The following is a 21,445-nucleotide window of genomic DNA, read 5'->3' as shown; positions in this document are numbered from 1 at the left end:
TAGATTTGATACTGGAACCAGGTTGGGAGTTGATAAATTCCTTTCTTCATTTCTGGCTAAAGAATGGAATCCTTGACTTGGTCTCCATAAGACGGTTGATGAAACTGTACCAGGAATATAAAAATGAAAGTAATCCTAATTTCCTTCATTTGTAAATAAATTCTATACCACACTACCTTTTCTTGGTGATGATGGTAGAGTTGGCAAAATATTTTTGTGTGTGTGATTGTAGGCTATAACAGTATAACAATATGAAGCTGTTTCAAGGATTGTAGCCTCTGTAACTACCCTGGTAATAATCTCTATGCTGTGTATTAACATATCAATGCTCTGAAAAACTGGACTTAAAGTCAAAATCCACTCAGATATAACATTTCGGGCCCAGTCTCTTTGGGCGATGCAAACAAAAGCAGATATATTGGTCTTTGTTGGGAAGTCTTGTCCAATAACGAGATTGGCATCAATCATTTATAGTTTTGAAAGACCTTTGACTATTTTACACTCACTTTTTGGTTTCACATGATAAAGCACGACAGAAAAACTGAGGGAAGAGAAACAGGCTCCTTGGCATTGAGCATATGAGCAGGAAGTATCAATTAGAAAATAGCAACAAAATCATTAGAAATATCTTCTCACTTGACCTTAGGCAAGACTTTTACTTTACAGATGTAGCTCACACAGCTAATTGCTAGAATACTAGAACACAGCTCTTTTATACTCTGGTCCAGGGCTCTTATTATAGTACTCTCACTTGAAATTTGGGAGATTTAACTTTTAAAAATTCTGGACTTCTATCATTTTTAAAGGAAGAAGAAAAGGAAAGACACTGAGGAGGAGGGGGTAGAAGAGGAGGAGGAAAAAAGGAAAAGAAAAAGGAAGACCTGAGTCCACACTACCATATGCCAGCAGTGGGTTCAGTGTTAAAACCCTTTCTTCTTCTCTATGGACAAATTTATCTCGGGTTAACTTTCTGGCTTGTGACCCCAGAAACCTGATGAAGGTTAATGTCAGTCGTGTGACCAAGCAACGTTGTTATGGTAAAAGTGACCCAGGATTGGCACCCTGCATCTGGCTGGGAGGAATACAAATGAACTATTCATACATATCTGTGTTGGGCTTCCCTGCCTGTGATGATTTTCACCACTGGGCTTGTTCCTCTGCAGAACTTTGGAAGATCTGCCAATAGAAATGTTACAAGATATCTTTTTAAGACTTGGGCCTTCTAAGTCAGGAGGCTCCACACTTAGCTGATTCTTAATTGTTTGCTCTTAAAATATCACTTGGAAAAGAAATAATTTAAAAAATAACTCCCTGGAGATATGTGTTTGGACTATTCCAGGACTCCCAGTGAAGAGAAGGGTCTGGCACAGCTCTGCTGGCACGTCCTGGGTCCTACCCTTAAGTACCTGTTGCTAAGTGCGATCCACAGTGATCATGTCATTTCAATTGTCTAGTCCAGCCTATGAACACTCTTTTGGGTGAACTGTAGATATAACCAGGTGCCCCTTTTTGATGAAATGTATGCTCTCTAGTTCACCAGAGTCTTCGCCATTCCCTATCATCTTACACCTGGCTTGTTCTAATTCAGTTTCAGTGTGACCTCTGAAAGTTTTCGAGCCCAGCTCTAGATTCTGGGTGGGGTAATTTCTTCCTACAGTAACTTGACAAGTAACCTGTCAAGGGAAGCCCTGAACCTCTCAATATTTATGAGCTTTAGAGAAATAAAAATCACTCACCTACAGGAGTCTAACATATTTCTGTTTTGATCACCTCTTTGTTCTTTCTTGTGTTTTCTGGAGAAAAGCAAAGACCTGCCATCCTGGCCCAGTGGGTTCCCAAATTCCTCTTTCCAGCCCCTAGTTTTTACCTGCACGTAAGGTGAATTAATAAACACTCCAGCCAAAATCTTACAGGCAATTTTGACTTACTTCAGAGAATTCTTTTTTTAACAATTAATTGGAGAATAGGTCTTGACAACATATTTATCTATCATATCCTAGGACAATTCCGTAGCAGACATGGAAAGAAATAATGTTTTCAAAATAACTGCCCTCTATCTCCAAGGATTCAACCTAACAATTAGAAATATGCCTTTTAAATAAAATTTAGAATGTGTGTGTCACTGTGGGTGTAGGGTGTTTTTCTTTTCTTTTTTTTTTTAAACTGGTTACAGGCTGTCACCAAGCTAGAGGAAGGAGACCATTAGCACGACATTCATCATTCAGTATTTTCAGGAACTTCATTTGAGAGAACAATCTACCCGTTTTAGTTTTTATGAGCCCCCTATGAGTTACAGACGCCAGATGTCTTTTCTCTGGCCGTCTCTCTGATGACAAGCATAGTGGCACATAAAAGGAAAAGCAGTCGGTGTTGGGAAGGAAATTCACAGCTTACAGCGGGCCAGTCCATTATTCATGGAGAAAGTCACAGGGTAGTTAATGTATGGATGTCAGACTTTCCAACTTTCAGAGAGTCCCCTTGGGAAGTGGTGCTGACAGATGTGTTGAAGGCAGAACTGCAAGCAGAGCGGGGTAGTCAGCAGGGGATCATTAGTCTGCTTCAAGAGCTGGGGCTCCTGAGTGATTAAGAGGTAACAGCTTACAAGAGCCATGCATAAATTACACATCCCAGGGTCAACGCCCCAAATTCTTCTTAATTTTTTTCTTACAAGGCATAGGGTCTGAATGGCAAATAGATCCTACTAGTCTGTCAACAAAAACCTTTACAACTTTAATATTTCTCATACTATCTATAAAAGCCAACTGACTCTTTAATTAATTAATCCTGGACTGTCTCCCAGCTTCTGTTAGAAGAGGACTGCATGTGAAAGGGTGTCCAGAAGAGCACTTTCACGTGCTTGTAACTCATTTTAACAACACTTGTTCACAGCAAAGATGAAAGCTGTTAAAGCTAGGATTAGGGAGGATTACTTTTAGTCTTAGCCAGCTCTGTCTTTTAATGAGCCCATTCATTCTCAACCTGAAAATTTCAGTACAGTGAAGGAGGACAGAATATGTCACCTCAAAGCGTGCCATGCTGGCATATTGATTACTTGGACTTAAAGTTACTTAAGAAACGGTCCGTGCAAGCAAGACACTCTGACCCTCCTTTGTCCTCCTGAAAGCAGGAAATAAATCTCCCACGTGAAAGGCACCCTCCCTGTACCAAAGGTAGAGATCATCCCTTATCACCAGAGATAGGGAATTCAGGGCCAAGAAGGATGTATATAAACAACTTTGTTACTTTTTCACTAATTTACTACCCTAGGGCCAAACTTCTTTGTCTTGTCAATTCTTCACAAGTTTATTGTTCTTGTGTCTAAAATGTATAAAAGCTCCTTGCTTTGGTCACTTCTTGGAGTCTCATATTTGTACGGGCTCCTTACATACAAAATTAAATTTTTTTTTCTCTCGTTAATCTGTCTTAGGCCAATTTAATTATTACCAGCCAAAGAACCTAGAGGGAACAGAGGAAAAGTTTCCTTCCCCTACAATAGCTACATGAAAATTTCTACACCTTAAACTTTATGGATCTACCCTGACATAAAAGCAGAAGTCACACGCGGTGCTTAAGGGGGGAGCACCTAACATGAGGTTTATTGAATGAAGCCGCTCATGGTCAGAAAACTGGCTGAACATCATTCTCTGCTTTACCCTAACATCCTCAGCCCTGAACCTCTGGATTTAATTCGGACTTGATCCTTAATTGCTTATGAACTGTCTGGAATGCTGGTACATCACGAGATAACTTGTGTGGATTGCATTTTTGCTGTTAAAGATTGCTGCTGGGCATGTGGGATTTTGTGGAAAATAAAAGGAGAAGGTCTACCAGTGGAAAGCAAATTTGGTATGGTGTCTGCTACAAAATAAACCATGGCATATTTCAGATCACAGCCACTTTCAGGCTTTGGACCACTGACTCCCCCTGTCCCCCCACCCCACCCCCCCGCCTCTGCCGTATTTCACTGGTTGATTTTTAGTGGCAAACGCCGCATTTCCCCAGCTGAGATGAGTACGGAAATGAAAAGAAAAGCTATGTCAACTTGAATTTAAAGTTTTCTGACCTGAAAATGAACTAGTCCTCTTAGCATAATGTACTCCCCTGCAAGCAATTCTCTTAACTAGGCTACAGTGCCATTGGGGAATGGGGGTGTTTATTTTTTTCATTCCCTGCAGAAAGTCAAATCATCTGAGCATTGATCAGCGCAGATTTAATGCACAACACTGCACGTTTGCCCCAGTAACACAGTGAAGGTCTGCCACTGGAGATTCAAAACAGCTCCAGGCAGAAGCAAAGCATATTACTGCCAACCCAGGCATTTTTAGTGATAACCATCTCTCAAGGCAGGGTAGCAAGGACAGCTATTAATAACCAGAGTGATTTTCAAAAGGAAAATAAGTAATAAGATAGCTATACGTCTGCACATCATAGAAACTCCTCCATGCAATGCAAACATCTTCTTGCCTCAAAGGCTGATACAAAAATACTTTTATGCAGAAGAAAGTAATTAACAATGGAAGATCATCTAAAATCTGAGCTGGAAGCAACCTTGGAGATCACTAAATCCAACTACATACTTGTATTTTTAAATTTTTTGTTATGGAAAATTTCAGACACACACCAATTACAAAAGTAGAGATAATGGTATAAGGAACCCTCTTGTATCACCCAGCTTCAATAATTATCAACATTGTTTCATTCTTGTCTCTTTACTCTCTCTGGGTGTTGGCTACAATTTGATAGGACACAGAAGTATCTTTCTACAAGTCATTATATTTTTCTTTTATAACTTTTTGTATTTTAATTTAGAATATGGGAAGAATTTAAGCAAAACTCTTTTTGGGTTATCTGTACTTTTAAAACTTTTTGCTCCTTATATATATACATATCCAAAAATGGTTGTTCATAATGTGTTGAGGAACTTCCTATTTACTTAAATAATGTCGCAGGGATTTTGCCATCTATAAAATGGCTGTATAAGCCAATTATATCATCAGGTTGTTGTAAGAATTACATTAGTTAATTTATGTAAAGCTTTTAAAATAGTGTGTGAAATATATTATCCACTAAATGTGTTACTAACATTCATAAGTGAGGCTACCTCCCCCTTTTGCTGTCTTTGTCAGGTTTTAGTCCCAGTGTTATACCCATTTCATAAAATGAACTGACAGCTTGCCTTTTGCTCTGAAACACATTATTTGGAAAGGGAATTACCTTAAAATTTTGAAAGAGTTCTTTGTAAAATTTATAGGCCAGAGTACTTGGAGAAAGTAATTCCTGACAACTTTGAATTCCTTCCATGATAATTAATCTATTCAGATTTTCTATATTTTCTTGGTTCCATTCTGTTGCTTATATACTCTCAGCAGATTGTTCATTTCATCCAGATGTTCAAATGAACATAGGGTTGTACCTAGTTTTCTCTTATGACTTTAAACATTATATACAAAATTATATGCTCTTTTTAATTTCTAATTTTGTATATAGTCATCCCTTAGCTTACCATCTGTGAGGAACTGGTTCCAGGATCCCCCCTTGTATATCAAGGAAATCCATGGATGCTTGAGTCCCTTATATAAAATGCTGTAGTATTCGCATATAATCTATGTACATCATCCCGTAAATTTAAAATCATCTCCAGATGACTTATAATACCTAATACAAGGTAAATGCTACATAGTTAGTCGTATACACAGGTAAATGCTATATAAACAATTGCCAGCAAGCAACCAATTCAAGTTTTGCTTTTTGGAACTTTCTGGAATTTTTTTCCATGAATATTTTCGATCCTTGGCTGGTTGAATCCGAGGATGTGGAACCAGTGGATACAGGGGGCTGACTGTATTTGTACTCTTCTTCTTTGTTCTTGATTATATTTGAAGAGGAATACACTTGTATTTATCTTTTCTTTTGTCTATCAAAACTCCTCTGTGCTGTCTCCTGTGTACTGTTTCTATTTTCTCATCCACTAATTTCAACCTTTGTCTTCCTTCTGTTTCCCTGAGGTTTGTTTCATGTTCTTTTTTAACTTCATGAGGTGAATACTTAGTTTACTCATTTTGATTTCCAGAATTCCTTGCTTAATAATGAATTTAAGGTTACTGACTTGCTTCAGAGCAAACTTTTCATAAATTTCGTTAAGCATAGATCTGTTTTCATTTCTTCAATTTTGAAACGTCTACAAATTACGGTTTTTATTTCTGTTTCAACCCAGGAGATACTAGAAAGCAGACTTGAAATTTACATGAGTTGATTTAAAAAAAAAATTGTGGTTGTTGTCATTGTGTAAAATTGATCTATAGCTAATTTCTAGTGTAACTACATTATGGCAGAAAATAAGGCCTGACCTGTACAATTTCAACTTGTTGAACCTTTTCTTTTTTTGGCTTAATATATAACCAATTAAAATAAGCATTATATAGGCACCACAAAAGGACGTACATAAATACATATTGTATTATTACATTATTCAAAGTTTTGTATCATTATTCCTATTTACTTAACTATCAAGTTACATCACAAACGTACTTTAGTAATTTCTCCTTGTATTTCCAAATGTTGAGTATTATAAATTTTTTTTTTTTTTTGCTGTACGCAGGCCTCTCACTGTGTGGCCTCTCCCGTTGCGGAGCACAGGCTCTGGATGCGCAGGCTCAGCGGCGATGGCTCACGGGCCCAGTGGGATCTTCCCGGAGCAGAGCACGAACCCGTGTCCCCTAGCATCGGCAGGCGGACTCTCAACCACTGCGCCACCAGGGAAGCCCGAGTATTATAAATTTTGACCCTATGTTTTGCGATGTTTAAAAGAATAAAATTGGAATGCCTTCCTTGAGGTTTCTGTATTTAATAATAAAAAGTATCTTTTGCCAATTTACTGTTTTTGCATATAAATAATAATTGGTCCTAAACTAATAATTCTACCCTCTTTTCTTTTAAAGTCTACTTTATAGAGAATATTTTATTTCAAATAAATGCCATCATACTTCGGTTAGATCACACAGGTTTTTAATTCAATTGTATGCTCTCATTAAATATAGAAATTATACCTCTATATTTTCTGCCACAGGTCATATATTCTTATATCTGTCATCTTTTTTTTTTTTTCTTGCGGTACGTGGGCCTCTCACTGTTGTGGCCTCTCCCGTTGCGGAGCACAGGCTCCGGACGTGCAGGCTCAGCAGCCATGGCTCATGGGCCCAGCCGCTCCACGGCACGTGGGATCTTCCCGGACTGGGGCACGAACCCGTTTCCCCTGCATCGGCAGGCGGACTCTCAACCACTGCGCCACCAAGGAAGCCCTATCTGTCATCTTTTTTGTGTATTTTTTATTTATGCTGTTTTTCTTATTTTTCCTTTTGGCCTTTGCTTTAATAGATTACTATTTCTTTGATTGAACTGTCTCCAGCAACTTGGAAGGTACACATTCTGTTTTTATATTTACCTAGATTTCTATTTCCATTAATTATTAAAATAAAGAATACCTTTTGGCTCCCTCTCAAAGAGGAGAAAGTACAATAAGTGTGTCATGATATAAAACAAAATGGTACACACATATATACTGGTCAAATATCTTTATCAATTACATTGATTATATATAGATTAGATCTTTACTCCCTAATTGCCATATTTACAAAGCTTCCTGATCATTATACTTTCCTTTTACATATTAAAAAACAAAACCAAACAAAACAACTTTAGTTACTCATGCTTATCACTAATTCAATTTCCTACAAAGCTCATTTGGCTTTTTACTGAGTCTGCATTCCAGATTTTAATTCTTTCATTACCCATTTTTGTTAGCGCCCTTTAAACCCCAGTTAGTATCAGAGTTAGGTCTCTCTTCACATGAGCATCTTTGTTTCACAGATTCCATGGTTTCTTGTGCTTGACAGAAGGCACAACAGAGATGCATCTTTTAATTTTATTGTATTTTCTTAAGACATCTCTTTCACATGCATTTCTGGTGTCTGTTTTGTTTTGCACCCTCAGGCAACAGGTGACACTTCCCCCCTTCCACCCCTCCCCTCTTTTAACACTGAATATTTTCTTAGGTCACCGTGATGGAGTAGTTTTTTTATTTAACTTTGTCTATTAACATTGGTTGTAATTCTATCCAGGTCTTAGCTTCACTAACCAAAAGTGGGTGTATCCCTTTATTCCTCCAAAAGTGTGTGTGGGGCAGCTTCCAGAATTCCTATCTGAGGAACTCAGATGGAACTTTCTATTGCTTCAGTTTCCACCTTCAGAGTAAGCTGGTATCACCCTTTAGCTATGTCCACACCCAATATGCCATGTTAGCCTCTTTCCCTATAAAGTATTGGCTAGAATTGTTAATTTCCTTGTAATTTTTTGGCGGGGAAAGATGGTGTACAGCATGTATGTGTGTGTTGGTAAGTATGGTAGACCATTTCCTCTGGATTCCTTAGAAAAATGTTTCCTTTATAACAATCGAACACCTAATTTTTAAAACAGGTGTCCAGATTTAATGTGTATTTCATAGAGAGATACAAAGTGGCTATTGCGGCTACCGCTGAAAGCTTTTAAAGATATCCTCTCTATCTCCCCGTGTTGTCAATTTAGTTCTTTAGTTATTAGTCTTTACTCTAGCCTGAATGTTTGTGTCCCCCCCAGAATTCATATTTTGAAATCCTAAACCATAAAGGTGATGGTATTAGTAGGTGGGGCCTTTGGGAGGTCATTAGGTCATGGGGGAGCACCCTCCTGAATGAGATTAGTGCTCCTGTAAAAGAGATCCCACAGAGCTGCCACGTTCCTTCCACCGTGTGAGGACACAGTGAAAACGTGCTTGTAATAAACCAAGAAGAGAGCCCTGACCTGATCATGCTGGCACCCTGATCTCAGACTTCCAGCCTCCAGAACTGTGGAAATAAATGTCTGTTGTATATAAGCCACCTAGTCTGTGGTATTTTGTAGTAGCCCGAACAGACTAAGACTGTCAGATGGTCACTTCTCAACTTGACCTGTGCTACAACTACAGGTAATTTTTCAAGTAAATTTTTGATGGTTACCCTCTGTTTCTAGTCTGATTAGAACATTGCTTCTTTCTTTGTTTTTCATAGAAAGCTGGGTAATATAAATCAGCCTTGGCTTCCAAGAACCCATTCTAAAACTGCCTTCCACTCTAACTTATCTCACGATGCTACTTAAAAAAATCTTTAGCAATTCCTAACTTCTTTCTGGAAAAACACCCAAATCATTACCACCACATTTGATCCTAGTTTCTGCCTGTATCCCAACCTGAGACTTATCCTACTCTCCCTGCTGCTCTGGAGGTCCCACCACACTGCCTTTCTCTCCTGGCAGGCAACCTCCTAGACTTATGCACTGTTCCATCTGTAATACTATTCCATCTTTCATCCTTCAAAATCTAAGCTCCAGAGCTACTTTTCAGAGAAGCCTTCTCCCAGACTACATCATGTCCTTCTATTCTACATGATCAGATCATTGAACCCTATTCTTCTCCCACCTCACAACCAAAAGCACACGTCCCAGTGTGATTTTCTGATTAGCCTCTTACTCCCCAGCAGACCTGTAGGTACCATGGTAAGAGGAACCACTCTGTTTTTGTTCACTCCTATATCTGCCATGTCTGCTAAACCCCTGACATCTGAGAGGTGCTGCCAAAGTTCGATGCTTTCACTTTTTAAAAATAATCTATTCTCCTCAACCTCAATATCCTGATTTACATACTCCACTGGGACCCAATCATAAATCTCATTCATCACAACAGTTTCACTGAAGTAACCTGGAACTGCACATTGAGAAGGAATGCTGGCTTGCAATATACTGAACAAATTCAAAAGGCAGCAACACTTACAGAGAAGGTGTAGGGATGTCTTTGTTATAGTTAGGTGTTGATTTCAGAGGTGTGTCATACAGGCCTCATTTGGCAGTAAGTGGGAACCACAAAGGGAAGAAACACATGATACTTAAATCAGCTACAATTTATTCTGAAAATCCCATTTGTCTTCTCAAAAGGCAAACCTGAGTTTGCATGAAATGATAAGAACTGGGGCTTCAAACACCTATAAAACTGAAGTATTTTGGCATTTCCCAGGCGTTTCCTATTGTATGTGCTGGTTTGAGGGAAAAAGAAAGTGTACAAATTCCACATTACTTCACAAAGTAGAGATTCTGTGGATATTTCTGAGACGCTACATTAGCAACTGCAACTATCTTTCCAGCTGTGCCCACCATGTGGATCTATGAATTACTGTGGAGTGTCGTTACAACACAGCTGCTTCCCAGGGGTTAATTTTGATGGTGAGGATGGTGATAATGTGTTAACCTGTGACTAGCTGATGTGAGAAAAACAGGGTGTGTTGCAGTTAGAAATGGGAGGAGCTTTCTTGGCTCAATATGATACGGCTGCCCACTGCCTCATCAGCAGCCAGGACCCACCTAAAATATCACGAACATTCTCCCAGCCAGCCTCTGCACTAAAGATAGGACATTTCTTTTAGTTCATAATGTAGGCAGAGTTGGTCTCTCTGTGAAAGGATTACTACTTCATGTGAAAATTTGTGTTTATTCTATATGTCTCAAATGCCAAAATCGTTAGCGAATACAGTTAACTCAGATAAGCATGATGCGTAAAAGAGTTCTTCATCCATACTGTTTGTCCTCGATGAACAAGCGACTTCATTAAGTCACTTCCTTTTAAATCAGCAGTTATAATCCTACCTTTAGTCAAAATGCCACCGTCTATTCCCTTTGCCTATAAAAGTGAACTTTACTTGTCCAAATGCATAGTGTTGTCTGGTCTTTGATTTGACCAACTCCAGGTATTTTCTTCTTAAATGTCTGAAAACTAAACTGAATGAGTTAAAAAATATATCAGAAAAATGGCCAACTTTTTTTTTTTAAGATTTTTTAAAAAAATTATTTATTGATTTTTGGCTGCTTTGATTTTCGTTGCTGCACGCAGGCTTTCTTTAGTTGTGGCGAGCGGGGGCTACTCTTCGTTGCGGTGCATGGGCTTCTCATTGCGGTGGCTTCTCTTGTTGCGGAGTATGGGCTCTAGGCGTGCGGGCTTCAGTAGTTGTGGCACGAGGGCTCAGCAGTTGTGGCTCACAGGCTCTAGAGTGCAGGCTCAGTAATTGTAGTGCACGGGCTTAGCTGCTCTGCAGCATGTGGGATCGTCCCAGACCAGGGCTTGAACCTGTGTCCACTGCATTGACAGGTGGATTCTTAACCACTGCACCACCAGGGAAGCCCGCCAACTTATTTGTGCCATCACACTCAGAGGATCAAGATCCCTGAGAGTGGTGAATATTCCACTTTTGAGACTTCAATTTCTGATCTCCCAACCTGAGTCTATTTCCAAATTTCCAGGACTCAACCAGCATTTCCTCATTCTACGTACTGCACCATTATCCTGCTTAATTCAATGTAACATCATGATGTACTGACCTGACAAAACACCGATTTGTTGATGAAAATGTATCCAAAGGGCTGCTCATTTCTTTCTCACCTGAAAAGATGAGATTCATATTTCCAGTGCGCATTAAAACAAGAACACTTGCCATATATCCTGCAGTGATTGTCCACTGGATTATTTATGAAATGCTCAGCCAGGTTTATGTTGTTGAAAGCTCACTGTTGATCATGTGTTCCGCTCTGGCTGGTACATCCCTGGTAGCACTCTTAACTGGGTATGTAATGTGTTTTTCACATCTCCAGACTCTTCACCTCCCACCTAGCACCTGGGTTTCCACATAGCATCACCTCTCACTGCTTTCTGGGACAGGACAACTCCAAAAGGGAACTCTGCATGCAGCTGAACTTTGTTGAATGATCACAGTTTGTAGAACACTTTGCTTTTATGGATCAAATCTCACTTTCCAAATACCATTTCCTTTTGGTGCTAATGTGTCTGACCCTCATTCTGATGGATCAGTGGTCCTCCAGTTCTACGGATCAAACCTGGAGATAATCACTTTGATTTTTTTTTTTAATGTTTGGAAAGAAAATAGAGACCTCCTCAACTTGAATTTAAATCTACAAATATAGTGCCTATTATTAAATAAAGAACATGGAAACATCTGCATAAAAGCAAAGAAGGAAAAAAGAAGAGATAGAAGAAAATTCTTGCAATGTATTTCTGCTAATTCTTTTTCTAAACTAAATGATCCTCTTTAGGCTACTGAACACTAAGAAATTTAATTAACTGCTATTAAGTAGCTAAGTGTATTGCTAAGTGCTACAGCCTGGGACTTGCTATAGATGCAAAAACAGCTTAAACATCTCTCTTACTAGAACTGAAAGTGGAATGAAGGTAGAAAGTGTACAACTACCACTCCTGGGGAACTTTTCTTTGAAAACAGACCAGCAATTCTCTATACAGGTTAAGAAACTGGGGGCTCAGAATTATTCTATGACCAGGGAATGCTTGCTGTCTATACAAACTCATTTCTTCTACTCATAAGTATATAGTTGTTGACATCTAGGCATTCAAAAGTAACGTCATGAAACCTTCAGATTGTTTTAAAGAACTGACAGGAAAATTCAAAGGCAAAAAGTATGTTGGTAGCATCACGGAACATGCTTAACCAATTCTGGAGATAACTGACATCAGAAATATTCATCCCAGTTCTTCTTGTCACATCTAGTGTTGGAGAAGCTCACCATTCTTCTAGAAATGTGGAGTCTGATTTCTCCCTTTTGCTTCCCTTGTTGATTCCTTCTTTGAGCTACGTCATCTCATGGCTGAGAGAAATGGAGCCTGTATCTGGTGTGGTAAGGACAAAAAAGTCCTAGTGGCCTCTCCTCCCAAACATGAAACACTCCACCAGGCCATTTAGGTTAGACAGTTTTCTAACAAGTAGTCCCTGATCAATGTGGCTTTTTTTTTTTTTCTCAGTTGGTGAAAAAAGGGAGGTTTAATGAATGGAGAAAAGCATCATCTTCCAAACTGTTTCCCATTACTCTATACTGATTAAATCACTCTTGTGCTATAACTTCCGCTGGTTGGCAAAGTGGGAAAAGAAAAAAGGGAGGAACTGGCTCAATAACTTTCAGATAAAAGAATCCAGGTTTGTATTTTTCAAAGGAACATGGTAGAGTCAAGGAGCATCAAACAGGATTGCTTTAAGAATATTTAAAACAAGATTAAAAAAAATACCTAGTACTATGGTGTTGATGAACCTATCACTAACTAAGTATTAACCTCTCCTCACTGAATTTCAATAGATGTGTATTCAAATGAATATATAATGTCTTGGGCTTAGAAGTGGAACTCAGAATGCATTTTCCATAGAAATAACACCATCCAAGTTGGTTTACCAGAGTTTGATCCGTAATATTCTTGAAGACTAGAACAGTAGTATTATTTCAATGCTGCTCCAACCAGCATTTTAAACATTATTTCACGGGATCCCACATCCAGAAAACCTCTTCTCAATCACTGACCTCCAACAAGGTCACTCTTAACTTACTGAACACCTGTGGTTCTAAAAGTTATTTGCAGGAGATAGGGCATCTCTCAGGTAAGTCACTTCTCAGGTGACATGAAATGGCCAACCATAACCATCTAAAAATTTCAAATTTTGTTTTAAAATAGCCATACAAAATAAGCTGAAGATTATGTTCCCTAGTCTCTTAAAAAAAACTCTGCAATATTTTAAAGCCCTTAGCTCCTCTGAGGCCCACTTAATGCTTTGTTTCTTCTAAGGAAATGAATGGAGCCCAGGCACATACTGTGCACACTAATGTAACATGCAAACATAAAGAATTACATGGGGCTTGGCCTCTGAGAAGATGATTGGCAGGGTTCATCTCAATTGTCATGCTGAGTCTTTAAGAGCAATTTTCAAATGTTAGGAGAATGGCTAAATCAGCATTTTAATAAAGCCACAATGCCAGAGCATGATGAGTTTATGTTAACAATAGATGCATATTCCAGATGAATCTCTTGGAAGATATATCTGAAAAATATTTGCCTACTTAAAATTTGTTAAATGAATGTAAATCAAGAATCATAATATGTCTTCAAAGACAAGCGATTTTCTGATTTAATTTTAATTCCAGGCTTAGGCAAATGAAAAAATCAAACCAGGCCTAATTAATAAAATCAGGAATGTTTGGATGTTTGAATTTTGCAAACTGGTGCCACATTTATTATGTCTTTAATCCTTACAACACACTGGGGGGATTTAAAGGACAAAGATAAATTCCATTTGGCTGGCATAATGCTGTGTGAGGATTTGAGAGTTATGCTGGGAACCAAGATACGGAGAAGGAGAGCCTGAAATCTCTGTGAGAGAAAGTAGAGGAATAAGTTGGAAATGGAGGGACTGCTTCCTGAGGAAGGTGGTCAGTTGTCTAATCAACAGAGCGAGAAAATTAGAACCTAGCCAGGAAGATGCCAGTATCCAAAGGTGTCTGATATGGCAGGCAGGGCCTGGTAACTAGACTATCTGGAGGTTGCAATACTCAGAATCCAAAGGATAGTGTGTTATGGTTTGAGGTTTGGAGCTGGATTAGAATGGAATCTGCATGTACCTTTGGGTGAAACATGAAGGCAAAGAGCTAAACTGTCCGGACTGCAGTGGAATGGGTTGGTATTTGGAGCTAATATGGATGCCCCTGAAAATCTAAAGTTATATAAAATTGGTAAGCAGTTTGGGGCAGTTTGGGGCAGGCATGGAAATAAGGCATGCAGAGGGGAATTAGGCACTCCTGCCTTATTCATTATACATTCTTGACTAGCATGTAGATGTCTTGAAGATTATTCTGGGCATAAAGGATGCTCATTTTAGCATAGCAAGATTACTTGTGGCCCAGTGACCTGTCAGCATAGTTTGGACTAATTAAGAAACTGGTGAGCCGGATTCTGAAGGTGACATCTTGATGCCGGAAGCTGAGTACGTGTGGGGAGATAGAAAAAGAATAGGGCTCAGAGAAGTTATATAATTGGCTCAAGTAAGTTAACAGCAGCACTAGGATTAGAATGTGGGTGTCCTAGTTCCATGCTTTTACCTCTGTCCTACAGCAAAGACAAATATCCAGCTGAAATAACCATGCTGTCGGAGGGCGTGATTGATTTTTTTAAGACTATAATATTCATGATATGTCTAGATCAAATCACATTTCTGGGCCCCTGGAGATGTTTGCAAATCGAAAGGTTTTTGCTGGGACAAGACCTACTTGATTTTGCAGGGCAGACACACAAGTTTTCCACCCTGGCTACATATTCGAATCACCTGGAGTGCTTTCAAAACTATGAATGATGTCAAAGGAACCAATCTCAAAAAAAAATTCAGACTGAATTGATATGGGATGGCACCCAAAGAACTAATGCATACAGAGTACAAAAAAGTAGTTGTACGGTTGTCTCCTGACTATAAAAAAAAATGGGGCACATTCTACGCAAAGGTAACTCCTAGACCTGCCACTGATTAACGTGTGACCTCACTTAATCTCTTTGCTTTCACTTTCTTATCTATGAAACACATGTCCTCATTTATTATAGGATTATTGTAAGGATCCAAAGATAATATAAGGTAAACTAAAGATTATAAACACCATAAGGAACTCTACAGATGCCGTTATAAGGTCCCTGAGTCTGGTGCCGTGCGAATGGGATCTAAGTTTAACGGGGATGTGTTCAGCGTAAAAGCATCCAACGACGACAATTATAGCTAGTTTCTCTATAACTCATAACAACGAAAATAATCTCAGAATCAGAATCATGTGGCTTTCTTTTTTTATACTGTAGGAAGGCATACTTTCTCTAACAATGACGTAGTAAGAGCTGTCCAAATGTAAAATGCTACTTCTTCGTGTGAATACCTGAGAAAAAGCCAGTCTTTTCTTAGTTGTTCACCTCTCTTAACAACAATGACAAAAATATAGGAAAGCCTGAAGTGATTATATTTTATTTTAAATTCTTTTAAATACGAATTGGACATAAAAAACGTTTAACACTTCTGCTTGGGTTTGATGTGGAAATCAAAGTACTCCACCTCAGCAGGGTGAACCTGGGCTGGTTTTGTAGAAGGTGATCAAAGTGGGTGGATCTTCAATCTGGTGCTGCCTCAATCTGTTCCAGCCAACTGGAACAACACTTCTGGGGACTCTGCCCTGGGTTTATGGAATCAGAATATCCGTGGGCAAAGGCCAGGCACCTGTGGCTCTAACATGCTGCCCTGGTGATGCTTCCGCTTCCTGCACACCTCTAGCCAGAGGTGCGGAGTGTGGGGGGAGCATAGGTGAAGCTCAGGGCTTTTCAAACTTTAATGTGCACATGAACCACTTGGAGATCCTGTTAAAATTTGAATTCTGATACAGTAGGCCCTGTGTGGCACGCAACACTCTGCCTTTTTAACAATCTTCCAGGTGAGGTAGATACTTCAGGTACAAGGACCACATTTTGAGCAGCAAGGATCTGGGTGACATATAAAAGGAAGGTGGAAACAAAAACATCCTTTGGTGAACAGTTCATGAGGATTTCACTGGTGAATAAGCGGTCAGTTTTAGTAAGCTAGGAGGAAGAATCTCAAAGTACCTCACTTCTGTTCCTATTTAATGAGTGGTTGAAGATCACAAATTCCTGCTGCCAAATGACCCTGGAGTTGATGGAAAGCACAGTGAAAATTCTAGGTCTCAAAATACTCTTGTTTCTAATCTAAAGAAGCATCATAGACAACCAGAGCCCCATCATCCATAGTGATTTCTATTTTTTGGTGTCTGTGTTAAAGATTTAATAGTACAATCTATGCGGCAACATCACATCTGAATTTGTACCTATTAACCAAGAAATGACAAAGACGCTATGCATGGTGATTGGTAGAGCACTGGAAATACGTGCTGACGGAAATGCTTTTCAAAGTAGATTAATTGCTGCTCATTTCTGTGTTATCCTAAGAAGGTCTGACACTGCACAGCTTTTGAAATAGGACATGCAGCATCCCTTACAATGGATTTCATGCCATTACCCAGTATCCCACTGATACAATAAAAGGCTGACTCATTTCCTTTCCTCTTCATGATCTGTTACAATAGAAACTGGGATACCATATGCTGGGTTTAAAACGCTCAGTATGTCCAGCGGCTCTTGGCGATGCTGCCAGCTTTAAGGTGATCACAGCCTGGAGAAGCAATGAGAGGATCACTGCTGGACAGTTTGCATTGGAGGGTTTTGAGTAACTGGGGAGATTTCATCAGATAATCATTGACTCCACTGCCCCAAACTGATGGATGTCTGTGATGCTCTCTTATAACCTTCAATACCCACCTTGTTTTCTCTCAAATTTCCTTGCCTTGCCTGCCTTGCCTACAGTATTACTGAGCTCACAGTTTCTAATAGAGCCCATAATGAGAATATTTATTTCCTTGTCTTTCAACATCAAGACTGTCAGGAATGTCAGCACAACTCAAGGAACTGGATTTCAGAGCTGCTGACTGCTGCCAGCAGAGACAAGCAAATTTCAGTAGATGTCTACAGAAATTTTTAATATATTTCTGAGTGGGAAGGGGAAAGTATTCAGGTTCATTCATTGTGGAGCAGCACAACAGTGCTTCTTGTGTTTTGCGTTTCCCAAAGATATCATTGTACCAGGGATTAGTGGGGTATTTTTTTCTCAATATGCTGTAAGATTAATTTTCAGAGTTGCTGCCATGTTATGAAAGATTAATGCTGTGAAGGTAGCCTGCAGAAGAAATTAGCAAAATCTTCCTTTCTTATTTGATCAAATTTCATAATAAGAAGAGAACTGTTAATGTGAGTGAACATCACTTTAACCTAAATAGATGTCCAGTTAATTGCTCTCCTCATATAAAGGACAGGACTTCAGTAATGCACATACAGTTTATAAATATGTTTAGTTTTTATTCAGCAATTATTATGTAATGATAGAACTAAAAGGGATCTGAGAGATTTCTTTTAATCTCTTCGTTTAGAGATGAGTAGAGAGATAGAGAATGTGAACATAGTAGCCCAATATCAAATAATGATTTGAAATAGAGCCAGGACCAGAATTCATGTCCTGGACTCCAAATTGAATGCTTCTGATACTAACTTGGCAAGAAAATTAAGTCCTAAAGAATAAACCCATTTCTCAGAAGACAAACTCCTGAAATGTAATCTGGATTCTCTGCCAGTCTCAAACACTAGAAACCCTAACAATTCCATACCCTCCATCCAGACTTGGAGGGGTGCCTGCCTCTTCCACCTGCTTATCTATTCACCATGCTTGAAATGCAAGCCACGTAGCTGTTTTACTAATTGTTATTTCCTGCTAAAAACGTTAGCTGGGGCATTAGGTGAGAAGGAAAAGTTAAAACTTCTGAAGACAGGACAAAAATAAAATGGTGTTTTCAAATTCTCAGTTTAAAATATCTTCTTTTTCCATCACATGTAAAGCCAAATGGAAAATTAAGGTAATAACAAGGAGAGCAGGTATCAAACTAAATTTTAGCCAGAGTGACCACAAATGGAGTTTATCAGTCTTGTCAGCACAAACTGTAGTGAAATCCTAATAAATATCACTAACTACTAAACCTCCAGACTCCTGAACTCTGTATGTGCAGTCAGAGTCACCTTCCAGTCATCATTAGTCCTTTCTGCAGACACTGCAACCTGCCTACACATCGTCTCTCCACATTCTCCCTTATTATCAAAATTATGATTTTTTAGGGCCATCGTGTATCTGTAGAAAATACTTGATTTTTGTGTCTCTTTTGCCACTGGAGTGATCAATGAAATGTACATAAAAGTCCTTGGGCAAAGCAAACCTTCCATAATACAAAAGCAACTCGAAATGAAGAGACTTCTGACATTTGCCCTGCCCTCTTCCCATTTCTACCTTTCTGCACTGGTGCCTTAGCCATGCCGCATGTTTAGGACTTCAGAGAAGGATCAAAAAAAGGACTTGGGTCCTGGAAGATGTCCCCCAAAAGTGGTGCCAGCTTTATACCACATACCTTTGGAAGTCTTATGTGTGAGAACAACACAAACCCAAGTCCACTGAAGCCAGTGTTAGCTGGGTTTTCAGGGACTTGCAATGAAATGCATTCCTAACTGATCTGGTCATTATAAGTCCTTACAAAGTCATCTTGGATTCTGTGGTCAAGGGACTTTGGTTCTGGGTCTGATCCCTTCCCAGACCAACAATGAGATGAAGTGAAGCAAGGCCATCTTTTAATACGATCAAGTCGGAAGAAGTGTTGGCGGTTTTACCTACGTGGCTTTACCAAGCAACAGGATTCTGATTTTGATTGACTCAGGTATCTTTCCCCTTGAGCCAGGTAGACAGCAGGGGGATGGAACATTTGTACAATCTGATATTTTCCTGTCCTAATTATGGGAGGCACTGACGATGCTTCCTCGACACAGAGGGACTTTGGGAATCTCTATAAATGACACTGTCCCCCTTTCTGATGCCAAGAGGGTGAACAATCAGCAAGAAAAATAGCAGCCGGTGACACGTGCACATTTCGGTGCAGAGTTACCTCCAGCATGGGCTGGTGGGCCGCACAGCAGTACCATCCCCTGACCTTGGCGGACAGACACGGTGCTTCTCGTTCTCGTTTTAAAGTTTTCAAGATCTGTTGGGAGACATAAAGGAAAAGGAGTTTAAAATTTAAAGTCCTAAGACATTCTGGAAGACTAATACTACTTCAAAAGAGGACAGTCTTCTGCTGAGAAACAGCCTTTACAGCACCCGGATCAGGGAAATTCAACTTTACCGTCTTCTTGCATGATACTGTCTCATCCTCTGTGACTCTATATCTATACTGTAAGGTAGCCACTTGCCACATGTGCCTATTTAAGTTAAAAAACAGTTAAAATCAAATAAAATGTATGAATTCAGTTCTAGTCACACGAGCTGCATCTTAAGTGCTCAAGAGGCACACGTAGCGACTGGTTTCCATACTGGACAGCAGAGCGAGAGAGAACATTTACATCAGTGCAGAAAGTTTTATTGGGTAGCACATGTCTGGATGGAGTAAGTGACCTCCCCAACTCTATCTGTAACTGAATATCATTATCAGGATGTATATTCGTGTTTTTTGATAGTCAACTGTTTACTTCACAAACCGTTCCATTATATGCAATTACGTTTGTTACTCTATATGTACCTAGAATATGACTATCTCTGTCTACACACACACACACACGTTACATACAATGTGTAAACAGACATACATACACAATTGTTTTTAAAGTTCCTGTGTATTTTTAAATACTTATAAGGTACTGTCCAAGGTTCTGTTTGGAAGAAAGTTCCCCTTTCTCAAGGAGGTCAAATCTGGTTAGAAAGATAAGACGTTACAAGCCCAAAGATCACAGTTGGAGTCAGTAAATACACAGTTGCCAATAACAATGAGTTAATATAAGAAATATGTCTAATAAAGTGACAGGCATATTATTGTTCAAAAAGATTTTTCTTTCATCCTTCCAACTGCAAATCCTCTCAGCAATGATTGTTTTAAGTGCCATTTCATTTTTTGTTGTCTGAAACATTTGATGTAATAACCTGTTACCAGATTTGAGGATTATTCTAAGCCAAGTATGTTCTATAGGGTTGCAAGCCCTGTAGCTGTGCACATCAGAGTTCAGTAACATTTATTGACTATTTCCTCCATTTTGGCCATTTTGGTAAGTATTTTATGGTGATTATTTCAAGTGATCCTAACAACAATTATATGAGTTAAGTACCTTTAATATCCTCATTTTACAGACTAGAAAAGAGTGGCACTATAACATTTGTTAAAGGGTACAACATCAGGGAGTAATGGAGCTAGGAAATAAACCTGGACAGCATTGCTACAGTTACAAAATGGAATGTTTCCACACTCAGGCTTGGTTTCAGGGAGTGTTCACAGGGTTAAAAATAATTTATACACCGCGCTGATCTCCCTGTGCTATGTGGCTGCTTCCCACTAGCTGTCTATTTTACATTTGGTAGTGTGTATAAGCTCGGTGCTTTGTGACCACCTAGAGGGGTGGGATAGGGAGGGTGGGAGGGAGATGCAAGAGGGAGGAGATATGGGGATATATGTATATGTATAGCTGACTCACTTTATTATATAGCAGAAACTAACACACCATTGTAAAGCAATTATACTCCAATAAAGATGTTAAAGAAATAATCTATACACAAACATGTCTTCATTACCAGCTTCTTCTAGAATTAGGCAAATCTGAAGCTCATATATTATTGCTTTTATCAATTAAACATATACAAATTTGGCTGCCAGCTCGGGATACAGACATTATGAAAAGAAAGCTTCTGCCCTGTAGGGACTCAAGAGTTTGGTGGGCAGGACTGACAGGTAACACCTAATCATGGGAATCCAAAGACTGCTGAAGTTGAGGTGTGCAGAGCGACACCTTGAGGACCCGCATGTACTTAGTGCAAAACAAAACATGACTACAATTTAAGTTTTGATGTAATAAAATTCCTTTTATTACATTTCT

General features: G+C 39.2%; 1 protein-coding gene across 1 annotated transcript in view; it reads right to left on the bottom strand.

The window, feature by feature from the left end:
• The window catches only part of CNTN4 (contactin 4), a 501,156-nt gene that overhangs the window by 225,430 nt on the left and 254,281 nt on the right, over positions 1-21,445 (bottom strand). Inside the window, exon 4 of the mRNA XM_029243779.1 lies at positions 19,474-19,569. Coding sequence (XP_029099612.1) covers positions 19,474-19,569 — 96 coding nt within the window. The remainder of the gene's footprint in view (positions 1-19,473; positions 19,570-21,445) is intronic.

Source organism: Monodon monoceros, unplaced genomic scaffold (assembly GCF_005190385.1).
Source record: "Monodon monoceros isolate NGI ecotype Baffin Bay Population unplaced genomic scaffold, NGI_Narwhal_1 Super_Scaffold_3, whole genome shotgun sequence".
Classification (NCBI taxonomy): domain Eukaryota; kingdom Metazoa; phylum Chordata; class Mammalia; order Artiodactyla; family Monodontidae; genus Monodon; species Monodon monoceros.
This window is presented reverse-complemented; position numbering and strand designations above follow the sequence as displayed.